This window comes from Sus scrofa, chromosome 6, assembly GCF_000003025.6.
Source record: "Sus scrofa isolate TJ Tabasco breed Duroc chromosome 6, Sscrofa11.1, whole genome shotgun sequence".
Classification (NCBI taxonomy): Eukaryota; Metazoa; Chordata; class Mammalia; order Artiodactyla; family Suidae; genus Sus; species Sus scrofa.
Window position 1 is genome coordinate 34131011 of NC_010448.4, and position 19092 is coordinate 34150102.

At 49.2% G+C, this 19092-nt stretch overlaps 1 protein-coding gene across 1 annotated transcript in view; it reads right to left on the reverse strand.

Moving 5' to 3' along the window:
- NOD2 (nucleotide binding oligomerization domain containing 2) overlaps positions 1117 to 19092 on the reverse strand; it is a gene marked incomplete at its 5' end in the record, with an annotated part of 35320 nt that continues 17344 nt past the window's right edge. Inside the window, 7 exon segments of the mRNA NM_001105295.1 lie at positions 1117 to 1537; positions 1575 to 1898; positions 4297 to 4380; positions 10643 to 10726; positions 13465 to 13548; positions 14040 to 14123; positions 16385 to 16468. Of these exon segments, the coding sequence (NP_001098765.1) occupies positions 1826 to 1898; positions 4297 to 4380; positions 10643 to 10726; positions 13465 to 13548; positions 14040 to 14123; positions 16385 to 16468 (493 nt within the window). The 3' untranslated portion in view covers positions 1117 to 1537; positions 1575 to 1825.

Genomic DNA, 19092 nt, shown 5'->3' on the forward strand with positions numbered 1-19092 from the left:
TGTTGTAAATCAACTCTACCTCAATACAATAAAATAAATTAATTAAAACAAAGAGAAGCCCTACCCATGCTCACACCGCAGGGGCCCAGGGAGATGCCACAGCATTTAAGGAGCCAGACACACACAAAACCTTTCAAGAAAGCAGCTCTCACCTTGGTAAGCTACCCTGAGTCCTTGCTAATTAATGCAGCTAAGAACTGTTGCACCAAGGCCGACCCAGGAGGCTGCTTGCGGAGGAGAGCTCTTCCCAGCCTTCTCCATCCTTCCATCAAAGATGCCTGGAGCCTTCAGGACAGAACAGAGGGAGGTCCAGGGGCTTCTCACGTCTCTCACATCTGCCACAGCCCTTTAGCCAGGGCACCGTGAGGCTTCTGCACAGCTCAAAACTTCAAACTGGGTTAGACTTTTCCAAACTGAAGCCAAATGTGTTTTGATGGCAAGGCGACTTCTAAAAATTGCCTGTGCCTTAAGCAATCAATTATCTGGTGGAAAACATCATGTCTCCCTTCTTCAAGGAGAAAATTGTGCTTTAACATTGGACAATGTTCAGGAATGTTTTCAAATGTTTGGTCACAATGAAGAGAGCTTCGGTGACTCAGTAGTTTTGTCCTCTGTGATTATTTACGGCATGAAATTCATGGTCGTGTTTTTTATAAAAACATAAACTTGCGAGAATAAAACAAAGTGGTTTATAAATATTAACCAGTTTTCACAAATAACAGCGTTTAAAGTAAAAACACTGGCACAGCACCTGACACTTTACAAAAGCTTCCACGTGCATCCTTTTGAAAGATCCAGAAAAACATGTGCTTTCTAAGGCAGGGCCTTTGATTTTGCCCCTGTAAACTTTTGATCCATAACTTTATCTCCTAAAGTGTTCTGACACAAATAAAATTGAACTGTCCCTTTTGAACGTCTTTTGCAAGTCTTTTGCTGTCAGAATTCAGTTCATAGGCATCACACAGGGACCTAGGGGGGCTGTTCAAAATTCTGGCCCAGCTGAAATTTAAAAAGCTGCATTTGGATGGGGAGTTGTTTCCAAAGGCTTAACTGAAGAGTAATTGATTTCATTGGAAATAAACGTCCAGATGTGATAGCAGCTGTAGTGTGGTCTTATTTTTCTTGAAAAACCAGAATGTCTTGGGGGGAACAAATGGCCATCAAATGTTCCCTTTCAATAATGTCTTAAATACCAGAAAGGAGAGTAGAGTAAATTGTAGCCCTTCGGGCCCTGGATGGGGGTGGGGAGAGCAGGGAAGGAGGGAGGGGAGATTAGGGTATAAGGGAAATAGCAGAGGTGAGAACACCAGTATTCTGAATCCTCCTCCACAGAGGAAGTGCCCTGTGCACTGTGAGTGGAGGAACCAGATGTTAGCAAGCAACTTGGACCGATGACCTTGAGTTGAGACACAGCTGGAGGCTGCTTCCTGAACAACCCTCCTTAAGGTGAGAGGAGGAGGCAGGGCCTTTCACGTGGAGGGCTCTCCTCCAAGGAGCACTCAGTGACCCCATGGGCCTCACTGACCCATGACAGGTTAGTCCAGCCTGATAACGTAGAGGCGGGGGGGGGGGGGGGGGGGCTGCCCCTTTGGACAGCCCCGGATAGAATCTTGGGAAGAACCTGACAGCAAAAGTCAGCTCTGAGAAAGTCCATTCTGCAGGGCACTGATGCGCCAATCTCTGCCCAAACAAAGATGACCCATGGGGTTGGCCTTGGGCAGGACAGGGCTCCATCTGGGTGGGCCGTTGTCGGATGTCATCCGCTTCTGCGGCCCAAACCCGTGGCCTGCTCCTCAGCCTGAGATGAACGCTGGCCCCAGGAACATCAAAGCAGGAGTCTCGTGTCCCTCTGGCTGAGCTGCTCAGTCTCCTCTGGAGAGAAATTGTTTCCTCGGAGCCTGAAGGGCATAAAGCAGAGAGGTCTGAATGAGGACGGGACTGGGGCGGTGCTTTCAATCTGGAAGCTGCTGCTTTCCACACCCGTGCGTGGATGGCCTGGCCCTGCAGCCCAGCTGCCGCTCCTGGGAGGGAAGTCTCCGCAGGTTTTACCCTCTGTTGGCCGCAATAGCTCACAAAGCCCTCTGCACGATTTAAGGGGCCTCCATGACTCTGCAGAGTTCACCCTGGGCCCGGCCAGCCCTGATGCCCGAGCCAGGGCCTTTCTTTTTAAGGCAACAGCAGAATCTGTCAAGAATGCAATGAGCAAGTCCTAGGTCCTCCCTGGCCCTACCAGTAGGCAGCAAATAACATCAGAACCCTTAAAATATCACCCTAATGCTGGCTTGTTCCCCGCTGGACACAGAATGTGACATTTCTCAGAGCTGTGTGATGGTTTAAAAAAAAAAAAAAAAATCCCACGCTCCACCCAGGACCTGAGACCTCACAGGCTACAGGGATTACACAATCACACAGAGAGGGAAAAATCTCTCCATCGCAGGACAGATTTTTAGAAGTCTTTATTTTTAACTTCATCATTTGATAGCTACAGTTGCTACTGCCTTGATATGCTTTTTGAGGCAGGGACAGATCTGCATATTTAAAGCGGGGTTCATGAGCTCCGGGAACGATGCGCGTTACATACAGCAGCCAACGGGTCCTGGTCTAAGACATGGGCTTGGCGGGGTTTGGGGGCAGCCTGAGCTGGTTTGCCCAGCCGAGTGAGGCCAGCCTTTCCTCCACCCTACTTAAGCACTGTAGTTAAGTACACCTAAGTCCCGGCATTCTAAATGGGGGTATGGGAGTTCCTGTCATTGACTCAGTGGTAACGAACCCAACTAGTATCCATGAGGACACGGGTTCGATCCCTGGCTCAGTGGGTTAAGGAACCAGCATTGCTGTGAGCTGTGGTGTAGGTCGCAGACACAGCTCAGATCTGTGGCATAGGCCGGTGGCTACAGTTCCGATTCGACCCCTAGCCTAGGAACCTCCATATGCTGCAGGTGAGGCCCTAAAAAGCAAAAGAAGGGGTGGGGGGAGCTGGAGTCACCAGCTTTTTTGGAGAGACTCCTGATAGAATTTTTTTTTTTTTTAAACAGGGAATGTCCTCCTTAAATATTGATTTCTAGCCCAGTGCCTAAAACAGATACAGTGACATTCCTTTATAGCATGTTAAACCAGGGGACATCTTTCTACTTATTATCTGAGTGATAAATAGAGCCCTGGAAAGAAGGAGAAATCTTTGAAGTTGTGACCCAATGCTTTTTCCAAATACATGAAGGAACATGGCTTTTTAAAAAATTAAAGTAGAGTTGATCTACAATGTTGTGCCAGTTTCTGCTGTACAGCAAAGTGACCCAGACTCACACACACACACACACACACACACACGCATATATATATATATATACACATTCCCTTTTTTTTTTTTTTTTTTTTTTGTCTTTTTGCCATTTCTAGGGCCGCTCTCTCGGCATGTGGAGGTTCCCAGGCTAGGGGTCTCATCAGAGCTGTAGCCACTGGCCTACGCCAGAGCCTCAGCAACGTGGGATCCGAGCTGTGTCTGCAACCTACACCACAGCTCACGGGAATGCTGGGTTGTTAACCCACTGAGCAAGGGCAGGGATCGAACCCACAACCTCATGGTTCCTAGTCGGATTTGTTAACCACTGTGCCACAATGGGAACTCCTACATTCCCTTTCTTATACTATCTTCCATCGTGGTCTCTCCCAAGAGACTGCATATAGGTCCCTGTGCTGTACAGTAGGACCTCATTGCTTATCCATTCTAAGTGGAACAGTTTGCATAGTTTGCATCTACTAATTCCAAACTCCTTGTCCATCCCACTCCCTCCCTCCTCCCCCTTGACAACCACAAGTCTGTTCTCTATGCCTGTGAGTCGAGGAACACGGCTTTTAATTCTGTACAAAGACTTGGAAACACTGTGTAACAGTTCCTACCGTGTGTAACATCCACCCAGACCTGCAGGGTCAGAGCCTCTGCAGGGCCGACCTAACAGCCTGGACCTGTGAAGGCAGATGTAATGCCAAGGGTGGGACGGGAGCTGAGTTCTTTTCTCTGCTTCCTTCTTCAACCACACCCCAATTCCCACACTATTGCCTAGAACAGAGACATTTCTGAAGACACACGATTTAAAAATGAAGGAGTGGGTCCCTGCTTAGAAACATGAAGGCATCTTTCCCAGGGAACCAGATGCAGCACACAGAGCACAGCACCGAATGTCAGAGTCTCGGGGGATCTTAGAAATTCTCAAGTTCCTTTCTCTCTTCACCCCAATTTACAGACTGGAAAACTGAGGCTCAGAGAGGTTAAAGCAACCAGCCCAGGGGCCTTCTTACCAGACTTCCAGGATGGTGTCATTCTGTTCAAGGGCCTGCAGGAGGGCTTCGGCCCCACGGGAGGTGACGTGGTTGTTGGACAGCCTGGAGGGGAAGATGGAATGGTGAGCTTTGAGGATGCTCTGTTCTCTCGACCCCAGTTAAAGAAGACTTCAGGAGTTGGCTGGCCTCCTGAAGCCCACCTGCCCCCTCAGCACATCCCTCTCCTGCCTGAGATTCCCAGTGAGCTCATTGAAAATGGCCTAAGACCCAAAGTGAAATGCACCTTCTCTCCTCCATCCACCGGAGGAGTATTAAGTAGTTCCTCACTTAGGAAGGAGCTATAATATAACATGGTAGGTAAGTATGTTCATTTTAGTGCTGGACTTCCCAAGTTCAAATCCACTTTTATAGTACTTACTTTTTTTTTTCAAACATTAGTGTGATTTTTATTTAAATTTTTTTTTTTTTTTTTTTTTTTTGGCCATACGAAGGCTTATGGAGTTCCTGGGCCAGGGATCAGACCCAAGCCACACTTGGCAACCTACACGGCAGCTGCAGCAATGCTGGATCCTTTTATTTTATTTTATTTTTTGTCTTTTTGCCTTTTCTAAGGCCACTCCTGCAGCATATGGAGGTTCCCAGGATAGGGGTCTAATCAGAGCTGTAGCCACTGGCCTACACCAGAGCCACAGCAACGCAGGATCCGAGCTGTGCCTGCAACCTACACCACAGCTCATGGCAACGCCAGATCCTTAACCCACTGAGTGAGGCCAAGGACCAAACCTGCATCCTCATGGTTCCTAGTCGGATTCGTTAACCACTGAGCCACGATGGGAACTCTAATGCCGGATCCTTAACCCACTGTGCTGGGCTTGGGAATCAAACCTGTGTCCCAGTACTCCAGTGATGCCCCCTGATCCCTTTGCACACAGCGGGAACCCAGTATTTCCTTGTTGATCTCAAGCAAATGAGTCCCAATTTCCTCATCTGCAAAAATGGGCCTAAAAAAACCAGCCACCTCATGGAGTATAAGATTTAAACAAAGAATGGCACAGTCAAAAGCACTGGGCACTGGACTTCACTGATAGAAAATAATCGATGAACAGTAAAATTGTCATTTGAGGGCTTTGGGGGCACAAGGACACAGACTAAAAAAAAAAAACATCATAGTACATATAGCCAATGGAATGCTACTCAGCCATAAAAAAGAACGAAATAATGCTATCTGCAGCAACACAGATGGACCTAGAGATTGTGGTATTAAGTCAGACAGAGAAAGACAAACATCATATGATATCACTTAGACGTGGAATCCAATAAAATGATACAAAAAATTTTATTTATAAAACAGAAACAAACTCACAGATTTTAAAGTCAAACTTATGGTTACCGTGAAGGGGAGGGAATAAATTAGGAGGGTGGGAATAACAGAGATACTACTGTACACAAAACAGATCACTAACAAAGCCCTGCTGTACAGCACAAGGAAATGTACTCACTAGTCTGTAATAATCTATATGGGAAAAAAGCATCAATATATGTGTAAAACTGATTCACTTTGCTGAATACCTGACACTAATACTACCTTGTAAGTCAACTGCACTACAATAAAATCTTTAAAAAATGCATATTTTATTTATTTATTTATTTAGTCTTTTTAAGGGCTCCACCGATGGCATATGCAGGTTCCCAGGCTAGGGGTCTAATTGGAGCTGTAGCCCCCGGCCTACGCCACAGCCACAGCAACTCAGGATCTGAGCCGCGTCTGCAACCTACACCACAGCTCACGGCAACGCCAGATCCTTAAACCCTCTGAGCGAGGCCAGGGATTGAACCCGCCACCTCATGGTTCCTAGTCGGATTCGTTTCCTCTGCGCCATGATGGGAACTCCGAAAAAATGCATATTTTTTTTTAAAAAAAGAAAATGTGACGTTGGGAATGGGAAGGGGAGAGGCCATATAGTCAGGGACAGCAGGGGGAGGGCCACACGGTCCCCAGGCTGGTCTTTTACTCACAGGTGACCTTCCAGATAATCTCCACTACCTGTCTTCCCCCAGCACAATTTCAGGAACTTCTGAGAAGCTGACCCGAAGGCAATGTTCGTAACAGCAGCCAGTCTTTGGGGAGCTCTGACTCTGTGTCCTCTCGTTACCTACGCCACTCCAATAAAATCTTTAAAAAAATGCATATTTTATTTATTTATTTATTTTTTTGTGCCTGCTCAGACCCCTATGAGAAGGGTTCCCTTATTGCCCCCTTTACACTTAAGGTGGCAGAGGCACCAATCCAAGCAGAACAGCTGGTGCCGGTGGAGCTGGGGTCCAAACCCCAGCCCCCAGACTCCCAAGACTACAATCTTAACGAACGCTTGGCAAGAACGAAGAAGAAGAAGAAGGATGTAGGCTTTGCCTTTCTTTTTTCAGATATGTGAGAAGCTTGATTTTTATGGGGAAACAGTGGAGGAGGATAGAGTTCAGTGATGCTGAATTATAAGACTCTCGACGAGGCAGCGTGGGACATCAGCTGCTGCCATCACCTGGCATCGTGGGGGTCGAGTGGGGTAAGTCTGTGACAGTGAAGGAGGACAAATGTGCCCCTTTGTCTCCTCCGCGCCTGGCGGATAAAAAACCAGGTACTGCCAAGGACCCCCAGGTGTGCCAAGCATCCCAGCTCAGACAAACCCAGGCTTCACCCGGGGCCTCGGTGCCCAAGCTTCACCCGTGTGACGAGTGGAAGTGTTTTCCCCAAACATTTGGCAACTTTCTAGCCCCTGTGAAGCAACACCAACAAGCGGTGCCAGAGTGGATGGCGGGCTGGCAGCAAAGCAGACGCTCTCCCAGAGGCAGCTGTCTGCCTGTCTGGGAAGGCGAGTATTTCCCCCAGCCACGTTTGCCAGGGCAGATGCCACTCTCCTCAAGCAGAAGAAGCCATCTGTTGGTGCCCTGATGTCCCTGGGAAGGGACACCTTCAGCACCATGGCTGGTGGGGCGCCAGCCTCCGAGAGCACCGATCCACAAGCCTGTGATGACCACTGGCCAGGCTCCTACTCACATCCGCCACCCCTCTCCTTATGACACGGGTCCCTGCCTACCGAGTCCACCACCAGAGGACCCCTGATCACTTCTTGCCCCCTCCCCACCTCCCAGCAACACTGCACTGCCCAGCTCTCTGGCTCTGAGCCCTCAGGTCCTCACGAGCAGCCATCCACTTCCACCCACTTCCTCCGCTGCCCTCGGCCTGATCCAACCTCCTTTATCTCCCTGCTGGACACCGGCAGGAGCTTCCTGGCTGGTCTCCCTGCTTCCATCTGGCCCCCTTCCACCTGCTCTGCACAAAGCTACAAGCAAGGACTTTCGATGATATAAATCCGATCATGTATGTGACTGCCCTCATTCAAACCCTCCAAAGTCCTCTCAATGCCTTTAGGATAAACTCCCCAGTCTTTCCCTCGGCTCTGAGGCCTCTGCAGCCTGCTCCTCCCACCTCTGCCCCACCCCACCATCTACCACTGTCCAACCTCACAAGCCCTCCACCTGTTCTCAAAACCATCAAACCACCTAGCTTGTTTCTGCCGCAGGGACTTTGCACTTGCTGTTCCATCCCCCCGGAATGCACAGCCCTACGACCTTAGCATGTGGGAACCATCATGTGATTCAGGTTTCCACTCAGATGTCACCTTCTCATAGAGGCCTCGCCCAGCATCAGTAGCTCTCTCCAGTCACTCCCTGTCTCTCTCTCTCTCGCTCTTTTTTTTTTTTTTTTTTTTTTTTTGTCTTTTTAGGGCGCACCCGAGGCATATGGAGGTTCCCAAGCAAGGGATCTAATCGGAGCTGTTGCTGCCAGCCTACACCACAGCCACAGCAACGTGGGATCCAAGCCACATCTATGACCAACACCACAGGTTACGGCAACGCTGGATACTTAACCTACTGAGCAAGGCCAGGGATCGAACCTGAAACCTCATGGTTCCTTGTCAGATTCGTTTCCGCTGCGCCACAACGGGAACTCTACTCCCTGTCTCTCTTGAATTCATTTGCAAGCGCTTATTACTAACAGATACGATCTCGTTTGTTTGTTTACTTGTTCACTATCTGTTTCTCATTCAAATTTAAGAGCTGTGTGGGCAGGGGCTCACATACCACTCTTTCCTCATTGCTTCAGACAGAGCCTGGCACAGAGCAGGTGCTCCAGAAACATTTCTTGTATCAGTGCATACCCGGATGAGGCCATGTATGTACACGCACCCGTGCACACAGGTATCAATACATGCAATGCACGAGTAAAAGCAAGCGTGCCTGCCTGCCTGCCCAACACAGCCACAGGCACCACAGGAGATGACCATCAGAATTTCCTGCCCGAGTCAGAGAGGACCCTTGGAGAGAGGGAAGGCCACATCCTATAAGCCATGTAGCAGATGTTGTGGGGAACCCCCTCCATAGTCCCTCAGCTCTTTATCTCTGAGGATTGTGGTCCAGGAAGACCTCCACTCTCTGAGGCCTTTCTGCTGACCCCAGGAGCGCACTTAGCCAGTGGAAGCCAGAAGTGCCGGGAAAATGAATATTCTACAAGCACACTTCAACATATGAAGGACAGGGAGTTCCTTTCGTGGTCCAGTGGTTAACAAATCTGACTAGGATCCATGAGGATGTGGGTTCAGTCCCTGGCCTCGCTCAGTGGGTTAAGGATCTGGCGTTGCCATGAGCTGTGGTGTAGGTTGCAGACAGGGCTCGGATCCAGTGTGGCTGTGGCTGTGATGTAGGCTGGCAGCTGTAGCTCCCATTTGACCCCTAACCTGGGAACTTCCATGTGCCGTGCGTGTGACCCCAAAAAGAAAAAAAAAGAAGAAGAAGAAGAAGAGGCAATTGGTGGGTAGATATCTGTGCCTGCCTTATGCCCACAGGATTTCGCCCCCGAGGTCCCCAGTGAGAACCGGCCTGATGGCACATCCTTTATTGGTTACCATCCCTTCCCAGCCTCACTTTCATACTCTCCCATCAGTGTTTGCTAGGACCACCTCCCAAGGAAACAACGTGCACTGGAACCCTGCCTGCATCTGGAGGAGCCCACCCAAGACCAGCTCTTTTCTATGGGGTCACCTGGTGTGAGTTAGCCAGGTTGGGAAGCTGACCAGATCTCTGATTCAGAAACATCCCCTCCCAAGTTCCTGCTACGGTGCAATGGGTTAAGAATCTGACTGCAGCAGCCCGGGCTGCTGTGGAGGTGCAGGTTTGATCCCCAGCCCTGTGCAGTGGGTTAAAGGATCTGGTGTTGCTGCAGCTGCAGTGTAGGTTGCAGCTGTGGCTCAGATACAATCCCTGGCCTAGGGAACTTCCGTATGCCTTGGGTGCAGCCATTAAAGAAAGAAAGAAAGAAAGAGAAAGAAAGAAAGAAAGAAAGGAAGAAAGAAAGAAAGAAAGAAAGGAAGGAAGGAAGGAAGGAAGGAAGGAAGGAAGAAAGAAAGAAAGAAAGAAAGAAAGAAAGAAAGAAAGAAAGAAAGAAAGAAAGAAAGAAAGAAAGAAAGAAAGAAAGAAAGAAGAAAGAAAGAAAGGAAGGAGTTCCTGTCGTGGCTCAGTGGTAACAAACCCAGCGAGCATCCATGAGGACCCTGATTCAATCCCTGGCCTCGCTCAGTGGGTTAAGGATCCCGCATTGCCATGAGCTGTGGTGTAGGTGGCAGACATAGCTCAGATCTGATGCTGCTGTGGTGTAGGCCCACAGCTGCAGCTCCAATTCGACCCCTAGCCTGGGAACTTCCATATGCCGAGGGTGCAGCCATGAAAGAAAGAAAGAGGGAAAGAAAGAAAGAGAGAGAGAGAGAGAGAGAGAGAGAGAGAGAGAAGGAAAGAAGGAAAGAAGGAAAGAAGGAAAGAAAGAAAGAAAGAAAGAAAGAAAGAAAGAAAGAAAGAAAGAAAGGGAGGGAGGGAGGGAGGGAGGGAGGGAGGGAGGGAAGGGAGGGAGGGAGGGAGGGAGGGAGGGAGGGAGGGAGGGAGGGAAGGAAGGAAGGAAGGAAGGAAAGAAAGAAGGAAAGAAGGAAAGAAGGAAAGAAGGAAAGAAAGAAAGAGGAGTTCCTGTCGTGGCTCAGCGGTAAGAAACCCAACTAGTATCCATGAGGACAGTGGTTGAATCCCTAGCCTTGCTCGGTGGATTAAGGATCCCACATTGCCCTGAGCTGTGGTATAGGTGGCAGACATGGCTCAGATCTGGTGTGGCTGCGGCGTAGGCCCACAGGGGCAGCTCCAATTCGACACCTAACCTGACAACTTCCATATGCTGCAGGTGCAGCCCCAGGAAGGAAGGAAGGAAGAAACACCCCCTTTCAAGGCTGGACATTACTGTCCCCGCTCCTGTTTATGGGTTCCTTACTTCAGGACTTTCAAGCTTGAATTTCTCTCAAGTCCTCTGGCGAGAGAGCACACACCTTCATCTTGGACATGGTTCTCCTCCAGGCTGGCGAGAACAAGAGAGAAAACCCAGTGGATATGATGACGTTTATGATGGAAGATGATGCCAATAAAGATGAATTCACGTGCCACCCACCCCCATTAAGAAAATCCAACATCTGAAAACCCGCATTTACCAATGAAGAAAGAACACATAAAGCAAGGTGTGAGGGTTCTCGATTCCTGGGACATCTCTGGGAGAGAATTCGCCCCAGGGCTCCTTTACGTAGCAAGTTCTCTCAATGTCCTAGTGACTCAGTATCCATTTTTCCCTTTCTTTCTTATTAATGGCAGCCTAATTTCATTTGGAGCAGTCATGTGCTTGGTGGAAAAAACAATATTTCCCAATCTGCACTGCAGCCAGGGTTGGCCAAGTGACATCCACATGGCCATCAGTACAAAAGGAGAAGTTAACAAGATGGGGCCTCCATCTAGGAATGCTCTTTCAAGGGAAGAGACCCAGCTTTTTATTATTTTTATTTTTATTTTTATTTTTTTGTCTTTTTGCCTTTTCTGGGGCTGCTCCTGAAACATATGTAGGTTCCCAGGCTAGGAGTTGAATTGGAGCTGTAGCTGCCAGCCTACACCAGAGCCTCAGCAACGTGGGATCTGAGTCGCGTCTGCAACCTACACCACAGCTCAAGGCAATGCCGGATCCTTAACCCACTGAGCAAGAGCAGGGATCGAACCCGCAACCTCATGGTTCCTAGTTGGATTCGTTAACCACTGAGCCACAACGGGAATTCCAGACCCAACTTTAAAAGGAAGCTGGCCTATGCCTTTTGCCCTTCCCCAATATACAGACTGAACCTGGAATATTGATAGGGTGTTACAGGTGCAGCAGCAGCCACCTTGTGACCTTGAGGCAATCAACCACAAGGATGAAACTGCACACTGAGAATGTGAAGGAACAGAGAGACAGAGTCCATACCCCTGCTAGGCTTGTGTAGCCACCATACCAACCTCCTGCTGCCTACCTCCAAACTGCATGTACATGAAAAATTTAATCCCTTACTGGTTTAAGCTGCTGTAGATGGAGGTTTTCCATCATTCCTAGCCTAATGTAGTTATAACCAATACACTCACAGTGAGGCAATCCTCTAACAAGAAATTCCAAGCAGTGGAACTAAATCAGGATAAACTCAATGGTGTAACCATCCTTGAATGTAAGTTTTATTTAATCAATAAAATTCTATCCTCACGAATTTTTGGTCATTAAATTAATGAGTGATGAACATAAGAAGCAAAATAACTCTTACTAGCTGTGTGACTTCAGCCAAGTTTCTTAAGTTTCCTCATTTTAAAAGGAGGCTAATACATAGGGAACTATATTCAATATTCTGTCATAAACATAATGGAAAATAATATGAAAAAGAATATATATGTATAACTGAGTCACTCTACCATACAGCAGAAATTAACACAACATGGTAAGTCCACTATGCATCAATAAAAAATTTTAAGGAATAAAAAAAGGGAGCTAAAACAATTAATGAGTGAATGAATATGAATTAATTACTTAAAAATCCTCAGCTGGCTAGAGGCTATGAAAATTTGAAAAATATATTGCCCCCAGTACCTTCTTTTTGAAAATTATGTCACAGTGAATAACCTTATAACATTACCAAAAAAGAAAAAAAAAAAAAAAAAAACTAGATATACTCAATGGTACATTGGCAGAGCTGGTGAGCCTGCTGATAGCTATTGGCAATATATCCATTTTGCGGCCACGCTCATAGGTTTCAGTGCCTTTACATTTCCTGGAAAAATCAAATGTTCAGCATTTTATCTCACTCATATAACTTGAAACTGCCCAGAATATGTCATAGGAAGACGAGACTCGTGGCAGCTAAAGAAACAAAATCTTCAAATGGGGTCAATAGGATAAGTATGACTCATAGTTCATCTTTTAACTTCCCCCCAAACTCCACTCTGCCTTGCAAGCGACTCTGACTCTAATATCCAGTGTTCTTAGACGCTGACATTCACCTTGAAATGAGAAAACAGTAGATGTAGCAGCTGCAGTTATGGGAGCAGGTGCAACAATAGTGGCAGATATACTTTCTCAATTACAAGGTCACATTTATGGGGAGCTTACACATAGACTAGACACGGTATTCAGTTCCTTATAGGCATTACTTCACTTAATTCTTACAAAAGTGTTTTGTAGTTGGGAGCACCCATACTCTCATTTTACAGGTAAGACACCTGAGATTCAGAGGGAAATTTTTTTTCTCTAGGGGTCTAATCAGAGCTGCAAGCTGTCAGTTTACACCACAGCCACAGCAAGGCCAGATCCGAGCCACATCTGTGAACTACACTGCAGCTTGCAGCAACACTGGATCCTTAACCCACAGAGCGAGGCCAGGGATCAGACCTGCATCCTCGTGAAAACTATGTCAGGTTCTTAACCTGCTGAGCCACAACAGAAACGTCCAGAAATTGTTCACTAAGATCATAGCAGGCCGTAAACACTGGATTCCAGAGTCTGTGTTCTTAACCATTATGCTATGTGGAGGCAATAAACAAACCAACAAATCAACCTACATAATTAAATGAAAAGAATTAGCATTGATATGCCAGGCTCTAGAAGCTTCATGCCGCCCAGGACAAAGAAGGACAAACATAATCACCCAATCACTCAGTCATTCCTCTTTGTCTTATATACACAATGGCTTCCCCAGATGAGGCCAGGGATTGAGGCTGGTGTCTACCTCCCTAGAGCCACGAAACCCTTAAACTTACCAGAGTTCTTCCAGGGCCATGTTCTTTTCCAACATCAATGCTAAGGCTTGAGCACCCACACTGCCAATGTTGTTCCCCACTAGGCTGGATGGAATCAAGGAACAAAACTGTGTCAGAGCAAGGAGGGACCCCAGAGATAAGATAACCCACGAAGGGCAAAATGCATGGCACACATACTCCCATGTCCCAGGCAGCTCCATTTCAGACATCACTAATTGATGACCGAGCTCTTTTCCATTAAGCCCAGAAGTAGCCTGAGAATCCTTCCCAACATGGTGTACTAGGGCAGCCCCTACTAACAGATTGGAGTTGGTCTTTGAGATAAAGTGTATCTGCTTGAACCCAAGGTCTTCAGTGTACAGAGAGGAAGTCAAGACCCCTGAGAGGAGAAGGGACCCAAAGTCACCCAGAAAGACCCAAGTGTGCTGACTCCAAATCCACTATTTTTCCTTCTCATCTCATCGTCTGACATGGGGGAATGAAAATAAAGTTCAAAGAGCTTCAAAACTGGCCCAAGCCCCTCCCTCCTGATGCAGACTCCCTATGACAATTCCAGGACAAACACAGAGGCTTACCTGAGCCACTTCAAGCTCTGATTGTCCCTCAAGGCTTCAGCCAAAGCCTGGGCCCCCTTGTCACCCACCTGGTTGCCCCAGAACCTGAAAACGAGGTCAAGAGATAGTGTCAGTGAGAACCAGCTAGTATTCTGGATATGGGTCCATCCTCTCCGTGGCCCCAGCCAAAGGGGCAGGACCATCCAAGCCTAGGAAGGTCTCAGGAGGACACCTAGGTCCTGGCAAAGTGGATCTACCACCACTTTTTGGAGGGATGATCAAACTTCACTTGTTTTTGTTTGTTTGTTTGTTTTGCTTTTGGGGGGCCACGCCCATGGCATATGGAAGTTCCCAGGCTAGGGGGTCAAATCAGAGCTACAGCTGCCAGCCTACACCACAGCCACAGCAACGTGGGATCCAAGCCATGTCTGTGATCTACACCACAGCTCATGGCAATGTCAGATTCCTGACCCAGTGAGCAAGGCCAGGGATTGAACCTGCATCTTCAGGGATACTACTCTGATTAGTTTCTGCCGCACCACAATAGGAACTCCTCACCTGGGTTTTTTAGCTTCTTCACATCAGACTCACAGAAGAGGATACCCAGTGCATACCCCCAGGGATGGGGAACTTGATCTCCATGGCAATTCATGGCTGTGACATTTTCCCTGACATTGCGTCAGACCTGCTTCTGCTAACTCCCACCTACAAGTCCCTAATTGCCTCTGGGTCCACTCAAATCAAGGCTGACTCTTCTTTCCCAGCCAGCTCTTCATCTCTGGCTCCTTCACACCCCCAGTTCCTTCATGGCATCTACCTCCTTCACCTGGGTCATCCTCCTTAGACCCACCTTAATTTGGAAACATGTTTTCTTTCTTTCTTTTCTTTTTTTTTTTTGGCTGCACCCATGGCATATGGAAGTTCCCCGGGCCAGGAATCCAGCCCGCAACCACAACAGTCACCTGAGCCACTGCAGGGACCATGTCGGATCCTTGACCTGCTGCACCACAGGAGAATTCTGGAAACACCCCTTTTCAAAGGTGGCGCCCAGCTCATATCTTGGGACCCGATTGTGTTCTATGTGGGAAGTTAGGCTGGCTTGTAGGTGCACAGGTGAGCAGAGACGGTGGCACTGTCACTCATTAGGTAACTATTTACTGAGCCCTGCTCTGTGCTTCAGAGATGCGACACTATAATAGCCAAAACACCGTGGAAACAAGCTAAAGTATGCACCGATGGGAAACCAGTTCAACGGATCACAACATCCAACCACTGGAACACTAAGCAACTATTCTTTAACAACGAGGTCACATGATATGGAAAAACACCGTAATGTATTGTTAAGAAAAAAAGTGCGAGACTCGTTTGTATCGTATGATGGGGTTCAGGGGTTTGGGCACAGGGCTGGCCCAGACAGGTACCTTAATAAATGCTGCGTGTTGAAAGATAAACATTCCAGATGAGACTTCGAGCCAGGAGAGGCTCGAGGGGCTGAGACCATCCCTGTCTAGAGACTGCACTGCTACTAATGCATCTTGGAAAAGGTACTGACTTCTCCAGCAGCACAGTCCCACTCTGGGCTCAAAGGAAGCCCACGAGCAGCTTGCAGGCTCCGTGACTTGGAACAGCGGGGCCCTGAGGTCATTCTCTCTTCCTACAGTCCTAGGTTCTAAGACCCTCAGTGATCCTAGTTTACACCAGAGCAAGACAGGACAGGACAGGGCTGCAGGGGACTGCCAGGTACAACCCTGGGGGGCAGGTGGGGGGGGATTGCTCTGCCCTGCAGTAGAGGAAGCCCCCCTGGAGGGCCCTGCCCCTGGGACCCCCCCCCCCAGGCAGGCTGGCATGGCCCTACATGCAGCAAGGGCTCTGAAGGACCTGGCATAGCGCAGTCCCCTCCCCTCCCGGATCCAGTGTCCAAACTTCCCCACTTCCTTCTCTTTCCTTGGCTCTCACCCCAGGCTGCACATCAGGGGGAATTTTTAAAGGACTGAATCCTGGATCCTACATCTAGATATTTCCTTTAATCAGTCTGGGCTGGGGCAGGCAATGGCATTCAACGGTGGTGCCGCCGCCTAGACAGAGACGAGAAGCAAAGCCCCAACACCCTCAAGGACTAGAGGGCTTCCTGCCACTGCTCATGGGCATGGCCCTCCCCCAGCGCTGACATCCCGAGCTTCCTGTTTATCAAGTGAAAAGCAAGGCAGAGGCAGCCAAGGGCCGCCCACTCTCTCCCTGCCTTGCTCTCCCCACCACAGCCTCTGGAGGCCTTCTGGCTGGAGAGTTTGCTTCCCCTGCCCTTAAATCCTCACCAGCCACACACACCCACCCCCACACGACCCCTGCACCCCCAGAATCCTACCTACCCCAGGAACTGCAGGGAGGCGTTGGCTCTGAGTCCCTGGGCCAGCACCTGGGCTCCCACGGCAGTGAAGTGGTTGTTTCCCAGCCTGGAAGGGAAGACAGAGGAGGCTTAGAAAGAGAGCAGGACAGGGGACTGCGAGTGCTCCGAGGCCCTGGGGCCGGTGGGGGAAGAAGGACCTAGACAGAAAGCTCTGAGGACCTCTCTGCAGGACACAGGAACCTGCCCTCCAGCTCCCACTCGCAGATGCAGTGTGTGCTGTTTGTGCTTAGGGAGCTCACTCGATGCTCCTTTATTTTCCACCAGCAAAGAGAGAGGAGAGCGGAAGGGCCTGTTTTGCAAAGCAGTGTGGCAGGAGCCACGACAGGCAACCCGTCCAGAGAAGTGGGATTCCCCAGGGGAGCGAGTGTGTCCCTGATACACCTTCTGCTCCCTTCTCAGCCCCCTGCAGGTTGCGTTTACCTATTTACCTGTTCCCAAAGGGCCTGGGGGCTGGGAGACAGGAAGGGCTCCTGCTAAGCCTTTGGGCACGGGTCAAGGAGGGGATTTCAGCAAAACCCAGATACTCACTCCAGAGGGTTTCAGGGAGGTCCGCATAATTCTCACCCCCAGCCCCAGGCCTCCTGGCATAATAATACAGTTTTATCTTTTTTTTTTTTCCCCTATCTTTTTAGGGCCGCACCTGCAGCATATGGAGGTTCCCAGCCTAGGGGTCAAATTGGAACTGTAGCCGCTGGCCCGCGCCACAACCACAGCAACGCCAGATCCGAGCCTTATCTGCGACCCACACCACAGCTCACGGCAATGCCCGATCCTTAACCTACTGAGCAAGGCCAGGGATAGAACCTGCATCCTCATGGATGCCAGTCAGGTTCATTTCCCCTGAGCCATGATGGGAACTCCCGGTTTGATCTTTTAAAGAATTTTCATACACTTTAAGCCCCTCTGGCTGACAACGATCCCATAGGGCAAGGATTCGTGTTCCCTTCCAGAAGGGGTGGGGCGGCCTCCCAGGCCTCTCACCTTCCTGTGTAACTAAGGGTCCAGCTGCTGTGCCTGGAAGGTCAAGGTCCCCTCTGTGCCAGGGCCCCACTTCCCACGGGCTGGGGACAGGAGACTCCTCGGCTGGGCTCGCTGGCTGGAGGGCTCGCCAACAGCCTTCTGTCCTCTCTCCGAACTGGACTGGGGTCTAGGATCTTCTTCCCAGCCCTCCTTCCCTCCCTCTCTTGCTCCCCGGGGTCAGACCTGCATTGCTGTCGGCCAGCTCTCTAGCCTTCCCCAGCTCCCTGCCCCAGTTTCCAGTCCCAGGCATTTTCCCAGCAAGGATGCTGCACGTCTAATCCTTGTGTGGAGGCCTGGACCAACAGGATAAACACGCTGAGAATTAGGTAACTTACCCACCATCTTTCAGGCACTGGGCTTACTGTATAACGCACTCCCTATAGGGTGCCAGCTTTTTATGTATATTAACGCGCTTAATCATCACCACAACCTAGCAGATACCTGTAATTATTATCCCCATTTTATAGAAGGGAAAACAGAGGCACAGAGCTATCGGGCTGACCCAAGGTCACACAGCTAATGAGGGTTCAAGTCTCAGGGACGCTGGATCCAAAGCTTGGTGGGTCTGGCTCCAGAGGCCTGTGCTCGCCGCTATGATGCTCTATTAACACCTTTCTGCTGCCCTCCAGCCCTCCCTGGAGGTTGGGCTAGCCCAGTTCTGGCCGCTGATGCTCTCAGGTTTCTGAGTCTGTGGGAGGAGGCGGTGATGGCAGCAGAAAGTCCTTGGTACAGAGCGACACCTCTGGTGTTGGCCTCAGCAGCCCTGAGACTGAACTACATGCTCAACAATCTAAAAAGGGCAGCAGGGGAGTTTCTGCTATAGCACAATGGGATTGATCCTGTCTCTGGAACACTGGGACGCAGGTTCGATCCCCAGCACATGGGGTTAAGGATCCAGTGTTACCAAAGCTTGTGACTTAAGTCGCAACTGTGGCTTGGATCGGATCCCTGGCCTGGGAACTGCATATGCTGCAGGGCGGCCAAAATAAATAGATAAATAAGAAAATACATAAATAAAGGGAATGGCAGCCGGAGTTCTCACTGGGGCGCAGTGGGTTAAGAATGTGCAGTGGCTCTTGTCGCTGTGGAGGTGTGGCTTTAATCCCCAGCCCCGCACTGTGGGCTAAAGGATCCTGTGCTGTAGGTCGCAACTATGGGTCTGATACAATCGCTGGCCTGGGAACTTCCATATGCTGCAAGGCAGCCATTAAAAAAAATAATAATAATATGGAGTTCCCACTGTGGCTCAGTGGGTTAAGAACCTGATATCGTGTCCCTGAGGATGTGGGTTAGATCCCTGGCCTTGCTCAGTGAGTTAAGGATCCAGCATTGCCACAAGCTATGGCATAGGTCACAAATGTTGCTGGGATCTGGCGCTGCTGTGGCTGTGGTATAGGCCGGCAGATGCAGCTCCAGTTCGACCCCTACCCCGGGAACTTCCATATGCAGCAGGGGCGGCCTTAAAAAAGAGAAAATAATTAATAATAATAATAATAATAATAATAATAATAACTATACAAAAATAAATAAAAATAGCAGCTCCTCTGCCCAAACCCAGCCAGTAGAAAGAACAGACAGAGTCAATGCCTCACTTAGTCTTCTTTTACTGCCTCATAAATCCAGAAGGCAAGAATACCCTAGAGAGAAAGA